This window comes from Puntigrus tetrazona, chromosome 3 (assembly GCF_018831695.1).
Source record: "Puntigrus tetrazona isolate hp1 chromosome 3, ASM1883169v1, whole genome shotgun sequence".
NCBI classification, from domain to species: domain Eukaryota; kingdom Metazoa; phylum Chordata; class Actinopteri; order Cypriniformes; family Cyprinidae; genus Puntigrus; species Puntigrus tetrazona.
The window spans coordinates 4027603-4040943 of NC_056701.1; the positions used below are offsets into that span (position 1 = coordinate 4027603).

Here is a 13341-nt window from a genome sequence, read left to right on the forward strand (position 1 = left end):
GAAACCGTCAAACCTGACTGAACTGGACGCGTTTTGTAAAGAAGAATGGTCCAAAATACCTTCTGCCAGAATCCAGACTCTAATTGGAAGCTATAGAAAGCGTTTAGAGGCTGCAAAAGGAGGATGCACAAAATATTGTGTGGATGTACTTTGAAGATTAACAATTTTACAATTAATCTTGATGTTACTCGATGTTCAATTAATACCCATTTACTGTCAAAACATAAACAATAAGCAAAAAACACCGTAAGGTGCCCACACAGTCAACACCACCAACAAAAACAACGTTCGCCTTAAAACATGTTTCATTTCTTAAGTAAATAACAAAAATGCATTTTTCTTCCTCAAATAAATCTCTATACAAATAAACACTTGATTCTTCACACGTTTCCTGCCAGTGTGTCTATTATGCTTTATTTAAATACCAATTTCAATATTTGAGTAACGACATCCTTCATTGATGCATAATCCAGCAATAACCTTAGCGTTTCACTTATTTTAGTTCTTTAGTTCTTTGGGGAATTTCTCCTTATTTTTAAACGCTGTAGAGAAATGGCGAGAAGTGTAAAGTGAAGGAAATTGTAAAACTGTTTGCGCTACAAAACAGTGTGTTCATAATTAAGATATCACTTATTATTATATTACTTTAATATGTTCCTTCAAGTTTACTACAGGTTACTTCAAGTTCACAAAAAAAAAATATTTGGAAAAATGATTATTTTTAGCCTTTATTCTTGTTTCGACCTGAAGTCTCTGCAGAGCAAAAGTGAGCATTTCTGACTTTTTATGAGCGTTTTCAAACTGCTGGGTGTTTCTAAATCATGATATAAAAATTACCTTCCTTGCCTGACTCCAACATTAATGCTAGCATCACTATAAAGTCACTTAATCTAGAAAACAACCCTCTGTTTTGGCCTCACCCACTGATCAGGTCATTTCTATTACTTTCCTGAAGAGACCTACTCTGCTTTCCATTCAGAAGGTCTCATCTCCATGCCCTAATCCCTTCAAAGGGCCCTTCTGCATCATCACTGATTTCTCATCGTTTAATTTCCAATGTCATGACCCCTTCAAAATAGTATGAAAAGACACACCACTTTGCAAAATCAGGCAGCAGGGATTTAGCTTGAAAAATTGCAGGACATCACACATCGCTCATTATTCATTATTCACATATATATTTACTTTCTTTTACAATCAGTATTTTCTTCATTTACAAGCGTCTGATCGCACACAGTTTGTGTGGGGATGGATTCAGTGTGACTCAACTACTCCTTTGAGATCCAGATCATCTCCAGACACTCCAGGTGGAGTCGTGAAGCGGTAGCTCTGAAGAAGAGACGTGAAGAACAGGAAGAGCTCCATCCTGGCCAAACTCTCTCCAAGACAAACCCGCCGTCCTGAGAGAGAGAGAGAGAGAGAGAGAGAGGTTCACTCATGAATGTCCAAATGACTGTGGTAACCAGTTAAATCATAGAAGGCAGGCTTTACTAAAGACAATGATCCCCAACTCTATCAAAGCATTTCCTTTTTTATGCAGTGATGAAAACTACTGGATTTTTCACAATTCATAATTAAATGTGACTAACCAAGACACATATTTAGCTACAATTAAGGCTTTGATCAAGCATATTAGAGTACTTTTGACTATGCTTTTGCACCAATTTGCAGTCTGAAGAAGTTGAGGGTAGTTGCACAAAATCAAAGACAGTGATAACTGTGTAACCCTATAGAAAATAAATCCTTTCACTGATAGGGTTTAAGTATGTATTTTATTCAGTTTGTTTTAATTTGTATTTGTAATGTTTACTCTTTCCTTTTCTTCTTTTAAAGTTACCTTTCTGCATATCATTACGTTATGTAGCGTAAAGTTAGTTAGAAATGCACAGGGGAAAACGTGGTGCATACAATCTAACTTGTTTGGTTTTTAGTGATTGGATATCCTGTAGTTTAAACCCGCCCCAAAATAGGTGAGAGGAATCCGATTGGTTAATAGAAAAAAAGAGAAAAAGGATAGTCGTGAGTAGAACGAACTTGCGAGGGATGAGAAAAATTGGGCTTTTCGTTCAATTGTCTGTTACAGTGTGTTTTTTTTTCCTTTTTGTATTGATTGTTAACAAACAGTTAGCCCATAATGTGGGTTAACATCGAGTTTATCAGCGTTTTCCAAGAACACTTACGGACATTACCGCCGCGACCGCTAGTGCATCAGCTGTACTATAGTGTTTGTGTGTCAAAACGTCCACACGATCGCTGTCGTCGTGTACCGTTGATAGACTTTTCTTCGTTGGATCTCAAGATCGCAGGAGTTTTTTTCTTTTATTCCTCCGGATAGCGCACCCAGCTACCGGAAACGCTGGGTGTTCCTCCGGCATCGTGGGACGATCGACGCTTCGGCGGAGGACCAGGAATATTCAGAGAACGGGAAGAAGGGGTACTGTGTGTTTGTTTGTTCGTTTGCTCACTCGAGTGAAGCGGCCAGTTTCAGTTTCAAGGCCTCAACGCACACTAGCCACGACACAGGCCTGCAGCGGGGAGGTGTGTGTGTGTGATTTTGTGGGCCCACTGTTGTTTCTGTTTAAATTGTATCGAAATTACATTGGATTTATTTACCCAGTACCTTGTCTGCACTCCCATAACCTAAAAGAGGGAGGGAGATACGTGGTTTGGAGAAAATTGGGATTTAGAAAGTATTTTTCTTAACTGAAGTATCTTGCTCAACTTTTCTTTACTGTTTCAGATTTCTGTTTTCATTAAATTACTCTTTTCTATCCGTGAAGCATCTTGTTTGTTTTCGAGGGTATTGTCAAAAGACTGAGCTGCTTGTATTCCCTGCCACTCCAACTACACAGCATGACTTCACCATCCAGCTAGGTTCTTCGTCAATTACCCCATCAACCTCAGTCAGAAATCTTGGTGTAATCCTCGATGACCAACTAACCTTCAAAGATCACATTGCAAAGACTGCTCGATCCTGCAGGTTTGCATTACACAAGAAAGATCAGGCCCTTTCTAACAGGGCAAGCTGCACAGCTACTTGTCCAGGCCCTTGTCATTTCTAGACTGGACTACTGCAATGCTCTTCTGGCTGGACTTCCATCGAACACAATAAAACCTCTACAAATGATTCAGAATGCAGCAGCACGGCTGGTATTCAATGAGCCCAAGAGAACCCATGTTACACCTCTCTTTATCTCCTTACATTGGCTACCGATTGCAGCTCGCATCAAGTTCAAGGCACTGATGCTTGCATATAGAACAACCACAGACTCGGCACCGGTCTACTTCCACTCACTATTACAAATCTACACGCCCTCTAGAAGTCTGAGATCTGCTAGCGAGCGACGCCTCGTGGTACCATCTCAAAGAGGCTCGAAATCACTCTCCAGAACTTTCTCGTTCTCTGTTCCTGGCTGGTGGAACGATCTTCCCGTACTTATCCGGAATGCTGGATCTCTGTCAATCTTTAAGAAACTGCTGAAAACTCACATCTTTCAGCAATACCTGACCTCATCATAAAAAAAAAAAATACTCTCACTGTCTCTGTCTCACTTCTCCTCCCCCTTGTTTATTTCTTCCCTTCTGGCATGTACTAATTTGAACACTGCCTGTGACTGGGTGTTATAAGCACTTACTCTGTCTGTTTGTCTCTCAAAAAAATGAATCGCTGTTGTACTCTCAATTGTAAGTCGCTTTGGATAAAAGCGTCTGCAAAATGACTAAATGTCAGGAAATAACGTATATAACAGGTAAGATCAGGGAAAGGGGGGCCTTAATCCAACAACACAAGGCATTTTGTTTATGAACCAAGAGCAGTCCCTTAGAAATTTCTACACCAGAAAGAGAGGGGGTGCTACAACTGTAACTGTCCTGTCACAAATCAAATGTGAATGGCTGAAGGTAGGTTTAATTTTACTCGTGTGTGTGTGTGGATGTCAAATGTATTAAGAAAATTATGATTCGGTAAATCCTAATTATGGTAAAAGTGTTAGAGTGGTAAAACGAATATTACTGTCAAAAAGGGCAGTGTTCAAGACATGGTTACGGCCTTAAACTACAGTTACTCTGTACCTGCAGAAAAGGGCATGAAAGCGTCTCTCTTGACAAACTGTCCCTTCTCATCAAGGAAGTGTTCTGGATAAAAGGTGTTTGGTTTTTCCCATTCGCTTGGATCCTTCAAAACAGACGTCAGCAGAGGAATAACAGTGGTGCCCTAGAAAATGGAGAACAGACATCTTGAACATGATGAACATGGTAACTTTTACAGGCCTTGCATGTATTCATGCACTTCACCCAAGTATGAAAAATACACTATAAACTACTCATCCCCAAGCCATCCTAGGTGTATATGACTTCTTTCAGATGAACACAGACTGAGTTTTTAAAAATAAATTCTGGCTCTTCCAAGATTTGCAATGCTGGTGGATTGCTAGTGGCAATTATTGTGAAGCTCAGTAAATCGGATATACTGCAAGTACTGTGATGTAAACAGTTTTTGTTTCCGTGAGTGTGATGAGATCTGGCTTCTTGGCTGGCCTATGACTTGACGTATGACGCAACTTACGTCACACATGATACATCGAGTCAGAAGTCAGCCAAGAAGCCGGAACACAGCACTTTTATGGAATAAAGTGGAAGTTAGTTATTTACGTTAAAAACTAGAAATATTTTTGTTACAAAAACAATCTATCTACTTGTGATAACCCCCCAAAGGGGACACTATTCCTTTATACTGACTGACCTTCTTGATGAAGTAACCGTTGAAGGTAACGTCACAGGTGGTTATATGAGGGAGACTCAAGGGTACTATGTTTGCCAGTCTCTGAGTTTCATGGATCACAGCGTCTGTATACGGTAACTTCTTTCTGTCTTCCACCACCGGCTGACGTCCACCGATCACTCGGTCAATCTCCTCCTGGACTCCATCTGCACACAAATGCAAAACAGGTTTGTTTCTGTGAACACCACTGAATTCAGCGTTGAGGAGAAACTCTTGTACTGTGTTTTTACCCTGTATATGAGGGTATTTGGCCATGAGCATCAGACCCCAGCGCAGAGTCGTTCCTGTGGTGTCAGTACCAGCGACAAACAGATTTGACAACGTCACCATAAGATTGTCCTGATGAAAATATGAGTCCTTCTTGCCAGATTTCTGTCAAATGGCATTCAAAAAATGCATATTCATTTACCAATATTGAATTTGCAATTGTTACAGTATAAGTATTGGTCATTGAAAATGTTATGGTAAAAAATTACATACCTCATCGTTCTGTTTACGGATGAGAAAAGAGTCGACAAATCCTCTGCTGTCGTGTGGATTCAGAGTGTCCTGAAGCCCATTGATCAGCTTCTTCATATGTTGTCTACTTTTTAGAGTATTGTTCAAAATAGTCTTTTTGTTTTTTATGAACGGACCCAACCATGGGACTACGTTGTACAGCTAGAAATGGACAATCAGGAACATTAGAGACTAAGTGACACATTCTCAGAGATGGTTCTGGTTAACCTTTAAATCATACATACCATTATAGAAGTCGATCCAGCAACATGAACAGTCTCGTTTGCTCTGTCGACCATTTCAGTGAACTGGGGGTCTGTGTATTCAAATCTGCTGCCGTACACGATAGATGAGATGACGTTTGACACGGCGTAGTTCACAGGCTGTGTCGTGTCGAAGGGTTTTCCTGTGAAGACCAAACAACTAACCGTCTCTCAATGGATCTTATAAAGAAAGAGCATGATTACATGTTATGTGTGTCTCAGCTTGTACCTTCAAACTTATCAAACTCTCCTTTCAGATACTGAATTTCCTCTATGATTTTCTCTTCACTTCCTCTCTTTCCCATCCCAAGGTCCCTCAGGTTGCTGAGAGTGAAGCGTCTCATCTCTTTCCAGTTCTCTCCATTGGAAAATATGATCCCTGATAAACACAAAAACAACTTATTATGCAGCAAGTCAAACTGCTTGTAATCAATACTCACTTAAGACAGAGCATGCACAGTTTCAAGGAGAGTTTGGGTACTGAGACTCAGTTTCGGTCTCAAATATAGTTTTTAAAATACTCAGCTACGCTCATTGTTTTTTAAAATGCCGAGAGATAGTGAAGCCACTGGAAGTCTTCGTTGATGTTAGCTACTACTTAAACCTAAGTTTAAGCAGGCAAAATTCCCCTACATAAAAACTTAATTCGTACAATGTCCTATTAATTCTATTAAATGTATGGGAATAGTGTGGAATACCAATATGGCGGCTTCACTTTCTTGATGTCATGAGCAATCCAGTTCTCTATTATAGATCAGTGGCTTTATTCCAAAAGCATCTCCTGCTGGCAGATAATAATTTGCAGAGGACTTTCTCAACTTGTTTTTCAGTTTGCCAATTAATGCAAACTTTTTAAGGCTTTGCATACACATGTGCACCACCCAAAATACAACAAATACAAATTGAACTCCTGATGCCTGTTGAAGGTTTCTGTATTACTATATAGACCTATTTGAAAAACCTAAATAACTTATTTTAGTTTTAAGAAAAAAATCTTTGAAGCATAAGTGAAACAGTAACTGATTTTCTTTCTTCATTTATGTGAAAAAGCTTTAAAAACCATGTCCAAACATGGTTTCCAATAAATTTTGTGTGCACATGCTGATAATGAGAAAAAATACAAAAATAATGTCCGCACACTGATATTTGACATTTTCGAAAATCAGGTCAGATGGTTGAAACATTGCAATAAAATTGAGTTTGGAGCAGTTATACCATTATGCTGACATTACATTTTGCTTAAGTTTCTATTTGTCCTAGACCTGGCATGTGTGCACTTTTTTGCAGTTTTATACTTGCAATGAGCTCATATTTGTGCTAAATGTAATGAAAACCGAGAGTAAATGAAGATCTAAAAGCTTGTGTGCCACCTTTGTTTTACCAAATGTCCAGCTTTTACAGTTTAGATATAAATTTTAGGCAGAAATAGAAGAATCCTACCGTGCTCGTGCTTCACCGTCCTGTACCCAGCTCTAGTATCTCTGTCACCGAACTCTTCTGCATGGTTCACAAGAGCTTCTTTGACGGTTTTGTATCCAACTAGGACCACGGTTTGTTTGGGACCCAGAAAGACTTGGAATATGTTCCCGTAGGTTTTAGAGAGCTGGAGATCACAGAGAAAGACGTTTACAGGCAAATCTGAAAATGTTAGGCTGCTATCACTGTTTGAATGCGTCGAGTTCTCACCTCAAAAAAAGTGTCAAAGGGTCTTTTTAGGTCAAGGGTCAGCAGGTTCCCCACCAGTGGAAGCGGTTTTGGTCCCGGTGGCTCTTTCCCTCCTTTCTGAGATTTGGATCCAGAAGAAAGCAAATACAAAACCAGAAGCAAAAGCAAAGTTCCCAGTAATGTACCTGTGCTGGGAAACTGCAGCAGAGACTCGACAAAAGCCATTTTCTCTCTGAGCTCCTCAACTGATTCACTCATATTTACAGCTGCTGTGCGAGGGAGGGACTTTATGTGTCCCTCTTAAACAAACAAAAACAAATCCATGAAAGTAACGGCTTGCTGTTTTTACATAAGAATGTTTTGACAAATAAGAAATTGAACTGTGTCCTGTGGTGTGACGTAGCAAAAGTGTAGAAAATCTTTTCTTTTTCAGTTTTCTATCACACCATTGGACACATTATGTCAACCATCCATGTATTAGACTACATTTGGTGAATCATTGAATACAATTGAACAAAAGTGAACATGTTGTATACTTACTGAGTTATGCTAACACAAGGAAAGTCAAACAATGTTAAATGAGAGACCAGACTATGACAGTCATGTTTAAATCATCTACCAAATGTTCTTTAGCACGCTATTTAGTGTCATGCCTTAAAATATTTAATTTGTTCTTTGTTATTTAACTGAGTATAAAACAGGTTTTGCCACAAAAATTATTCAACCTTATTCTCAAACTCTTTTTTTGTAACAAAACGAAATAAAAATTTATGTATTTATACAACATTTATACAACTTTCTGGTTCTTGAATCTGATTGGCGTGTGATATTAGAGTCCAAACAAGCTCCTCGACCTCTTTTCTATCACTTCACTTGCCGAAGTTGCTGTATTTCTCGAAGCGAGTGTCATGGCGCATACAAAAAAAAATAAAAATACCGTTTTGTGTTTACGAAATTCAGCTTTAAGAGTTTGACGATGTGCTTGCTTAGACTTCAAGATGGAGACGGGAGCCTTGCATCTTGACAGTGTTCAGTGTTCACATGGCAGGAAATAGGACATTTACAAGCCTTATGCTTTTCATCCAAAATATCTTAAATTGTGTTTCCCAGGGACTTGTCGCTTTAAATGTTAATGAGCTGTGCTGACCCCGCCCCTCTCTTACATGGCATGATGCAGAGGGCTGTATTCCTGCGGCTCTGAAACCCGACCAGATGCGACCATAAACGATGCTCAGAGCAGGCTGTATCTGTTAAATATATATTTATGTAAAAAAAGTAGAGATTTCAATTTAAATTTGAATAAAAAAAGTCAGATTTGCAAAATATAAATTCATGTCACAATTCTCTCATTTAGTACAAAATGATAACTGCTGCATTTTACCTCGCATGTTTACATTTTGTCTCACAATTGCGAGTTAAGTCTGGCCCTTTTTTCTTAAATGTTATATCTTGTAATTTGGAGACCTAATTTTTCTAACTTGCAAATCAGAGAAAAAGAAGTGAAGTTTAAAAGATATTTATAAACAAAATACTCAAACTATAAGGGCAATGTAACACCTGTTCTGTTCTGTCTGTTCTGTTACTGGCTCTCAAACTGTTTCTAGCTACTATAAATGATTATCATTCTCAGCAGTCCGAGAGAAAGTTACCTTCGGTCAGTTTCACTGTTTATTTGGCCTGATTTTTTTAGCGGCCAAATGTGTCAAGAGTAATGATTCATTACCACCGTATATTACACAGCAGATCAGACCGAGGGTAATTAAACATTGTGCAACGAGTTTCTATTTCATCTCTGTACTGTAGCATATCAAAACATTAGTGGATCGTGTTAAAAGTGGTTCATCTGCTAATTAAATAAATGAATAAACAGCTGATTTAAAGACATGGAGCAAAAAAATAGATTGTGACAAAGTGACTTTTTGCTGCCACCTTAGTAAAAGAAACATTGCCTGTGTCCCAATGGGCATACTATCCATCCTAAATTCTATGTGATATTAATAATTTTCAATACTACTTATAGGATGCATAGTATGCACATTCGGATGCAGGGATTGATCATTTTCCTGCTTTCCTATGGCTGACCCTTGACCTGTCTGAGGATGATTAGCTTTTATTGCTACCTGATCAGAGGTTGACAGGAACACAGAGTTCCTGATATGTTGTGCTTTGATTTATATACATGAATGCTAACAGGTCTGAGCAGGGCCGACACAAGCCTTCACGGGGCCCTAAGCGGTGGATAGTGGAGTGTGCCTTTAAAGGGGGCTGCCCACAAAAAACCACGTCTGATAATGGGTAATAATGCTATTTATAGTGTGGGAATAATCAAACTTGGACTGTTGAGACTATTTCACTCGAACGGCTCTTTACCAGGAAGGATCAATTCAACGCGATCTTCATTCCTTCAGATTCTTCTGGCGCCCATACCAGTCTAAGATATTATATGGAGGCCATGTTATGACTTAGAACAAGAAGTGTTATAACAGATGGAAGCTGAAACTGAAGGGTCAAAGGTGCACAACGTCAACAGCACCCAAAAACAATTCTGCGTAGGGCCCCTTAAAGGCTTGGGTCGGCCCTGTACACGAATCGTTCTGCAAACGTCTAACTGGCTGCATCGGTAATCGTGAGGTGGAGGCGTGGCATCAAAACCCCGCCCCAAACTCCCACAGACCCAATCGCAAGCTCACAATCAACATTGCCGCATCCCGTTTTTTTATAGCATCGGATCACTAATTAAAAGCAAATTTATTAGGAAAAACATAAATGACAGAAGTCATCTTTGGGAAAAAATCGTTTGATGTGTACGTTGATTGTTTAGTTAGTCACGCGTCCAAAATAGGGCTCTCTTGACAAACTGTCCCTTCTCATCAAGGAAGTGTTCTGGATAAAAGCCGTTTGGTTTTTCCCATTCGCTTGGATCCTTCATTTTGTCATTAGGCACTTACCCTCGTGTTCTTCCAAACCTTTATAAGCATGATAATATGTAACCATACATTACATTATTTAAGGGAAGAGTTTTCTTGAATGCAGTGCATACAGAAAGAACAGAAGAATATAATTTTTCTGGCAACCAAATCTGCCTCTTTGCATCGGAATTGGAAAATATTTTCTCTATTTTATTCCAAAATACTATGATAATTGTAATATAAATACATGATATGTGGGTGCATAAGAGCATATGGTAAGGAGAATATTTGGCCCATCATTAAACAAAATGATCATTTAGATTTTTCATAAGTGCATAACGGCATTAAATAGCGCCATTTTTGTTCAACTATGTACACACACACACACACACACACACACACACACACACACACCTGTGACAGGGGTGAAACTCTTTGGAAATATGATAATACATCTTTAAAAGACTAAATGTCATATTTAAAACAATTAAGATTTACCATTTAGCTTTTGTACCTTAGGGTATAACTTTAAATGTATGCAATGAAATCAGATTTTTTTTCCCCAGAAAAATGCTAGAATGGAAGCCCATTTTCAGCACTGAATAAAAAAAAAAAAAAAAAAAAAAAAAAAAAAGGTTATTGTGATTTTTTTGTTTCACAATTCAGATTTTTTGTCTCAGAAATGTGAGACATAAACGCACAAATTGCAATTGCAAGATATAAAGCAAAAATTAAAATCTGAAATTTTGCGTCACACACGACTTTATAACTCACAAATGCGAGTAAACATGATCTATATAAAAAGAAAAGAAGTGACTACAGAACACAGTTCCTTTGCACAAGGCAGATTTAATAAAAAGAAAAAGAAAAAAAGAAATGGCAATACTTACATTTCTCACAAGGTTAATTTAGTGATACAGTACACAAGATTACAATGTAAATTCCCTTTTTGCATTATGGTATACATTTTACCTTTTAAATCAACATCGTCGTCATTAACATTCCCAAAGTTTGCCTTCTCGATTCTCAAAATGCAGTATTTCAAACAAGCAGTTCAGACACGACAGCCAGAGCACTGTGCAAAACGGACCAATCAACGACAAAAAACGTAGAAAAGAAACAATTTGTTGTCCGTCACCGTCAAGCCCCGTTTATCTACAGTACGTCAGTGTGTTTTACATTCGGTCCGCATCGGCATGGACGGAAACGTGGTCAAAGTGATGTCGGTTCGGTCTGGAAGGGGAAGCCATGCTGCTTTCATTTCAATCTTCGTAAGGACGCAGAACCGTGTTCAACAAAGACTCGCTGATTGAGAGGAAATCTAGCATAAACGCTAAAAGTCACTGAGCCTCGTCGACATGAATTACGAGGTCTTAAAAACATTCAATGCAAAAAAAAATACATTTCACGCTGATCTTAAACCCTCCCCGACCGCTGTGAGCTCTTTTATGGATTCCAGAAGTTGCATGAATTGGTCCACATCAGTAGTGCAGGATAGAGTAACAAAAACAAAAAGCTTGTGGTTTAGTGTATCTAGACACATTCAGTTTGATGCAAATGTAAAAAAAAAAATATTAAAAAGTGCACTATACGTCCTTTAGTGGTCATCTGCGGAATTACACAAAGCCCCCCAAAAAATCCTCCCGATCTGGAGGAGGAATGTCACGCTGGTAAAAAAAATCAAGACTGGATATGTGGAGGGGAAAAGCAAAGCATTCAAACATCTGTGGTCTCGTTAAAAAGAACTGAGGAATGTTTTATGGGATTTTTTTTTTTTAGCAGCGAAAAAAAATAAACGTGACTTTTATTATGACATGCATAAAGAATCGCACCACTTTGAAAGATTTCCTGTTTTGGAAGATCAATTTTTATCATTTCTAGAGAAACGGCTATAAATGCCTAGATAATGCGAACAAATCGACTGTATAAATTCTATAAACGACCTACAGCGGTGTTCTGTAAAATTTTTACATTCATGTTCGGCTACGTTTTATGTTCTACAACATTGCAAATCCCAAAGAAGCAGCTTTTGTGTCGCGTTTTCCCGTACATCTGGCCTTAATTTGCGTATGCTATCAGCAAAAGGGGCGAGGCGCGTGTACTGTCGGCATTGAGACCACAGCAGAAAACAGGAGAAACCAACGAAAAAAAGACTTTTATAAATAACACAGCAATCGTACACGAGTGCGCACACACACACACACACAAGACGCAGAGTCTGTCGCGCTTACAGATGACGCAGCGAACGTACTTTCCTTTCGGGGCGGTGACGCACCGATTAAAAAAAATTGAGAAACCGTTTCCGATGGCGCGACGAACGTCTCAAACGCGCACACGCCCCCTACTGGCGGAGTCCTGGGGTTAGCGGTCCGGTCTCCGCGCGATTGGAAGTGTGCGTTATGTATGATCGTGTCGTGTGTGTGTGTGTGAAGAGAGACACCTGAGCAATGTCCAGTGGTCTGACGGAGGGTCAGTCGGCCCAGGGTGTACCTCTTACTCTTCAGGTGAAGGTCAGATCGAGGAGCTCCGCCCCTTTAGTGCTCGAACGTGTCATTTCCTGCAGGCTTCGGCGCAGTGCTGGAACTGAGCGAAGCTGAGGAACACCTGCTCCAGCGAGATCTGGCTCACGCAGTAGTCCTCGATGTTGTACTTCTCTTTGGCCGTTTCTAAAACACCAAACACCTGAGGAAGAAAGACACGGAAAAGCGTCAGAGATATCGAACGTGGCAGCTGAACCTGAAACAATCTCAGCTGCGTTTGGAAATTCATTGCAATGCATTGAAAACGCTTCTTTAGCTTGATCAGAAAGTGTGAACATCTGATATGAAATCGTGTGCAAATGACGACTGCGTTCAGAAATGAACAAGCTAATTCAACACATTTGAGCATAAGCAAATTCAATACATTTTTAGATTTAAAAAAAAAAAAAATCTGTAAAAATTTATGTTAGGAATTGTGAATTGTGTATAAAAATACAGCTTATGAAACTTTATGCAACAAGAAATGTTTGTCATCCAATTTTTTTTGCAATCTTTATTTTATTAATGAATAAATAGAAATCAAACTGATTAAAATTGTATTAAATAATAATTAAATAAATAAATAAATTATTACTGTTCTGTGTTTTTCTAGATTACCACATACAAACTAATATTATATATAATATACAAGGAAACTAATATTATATATAATATACAAGGAAACTATATATATATATATATATATA

At 38.7% G+C, this 13341-nt stretch overlaps 2 protein-coding genes across 2 annotated transcripts in view; both read right to left on the bottom strand.

The window, feature by feature from the left end:
* Nucleotides 1-287: 287 nt before the first annotated feature.
* LOC122340774 (cytochrome P450 2K1-like) lies at nucleotides 288-7496 on the bottom strand. Its single transcript, XM_043234148.1, has 9 exons — nucleotides 7228-7496; nucleotides 6982-7144; nucleotides 5771-5920; nucleotides 5524-5684; nucleotides 5261-5440; nucleotides 5011-5152; nucleotides 4742-4926; nucleotides 4072-4213; nucleotides 288-1400 (listed from the first exon to the last, which is right to left on the bottom strand). Exons 1-9 carry the CDS (start codon nucleotides 7462-7464, stop codon nucleotides 1255-1257), a joined length of 1506 nt encoding a protein of 501 aa, XP_043090083.1. The 5' UTR covers nucleotides 7465-7496; the 3' UTR covers nucleotides 288-1254.
* A 3448-nt stretch (nucleotides 7497-10944) lies between these two features.
* The window catches only part of abca3b (ATP-binding cassette, sub-family A (ABC1), member 3b), a 39177-nt gene continuing 36780 nt past the window's right edge, over nucleotides 10945-13341 (bottom strand). Inside the window, 1 exon segment of the mRNA XM_043234074.1 lies at nucleotides 10945-12797. Coding sequence (XP_043090009.1) covers nucleotides 12666-12797 — 132 coding nt within the window. The 3' untranslated portion in view covers nucleotides 10945-12665.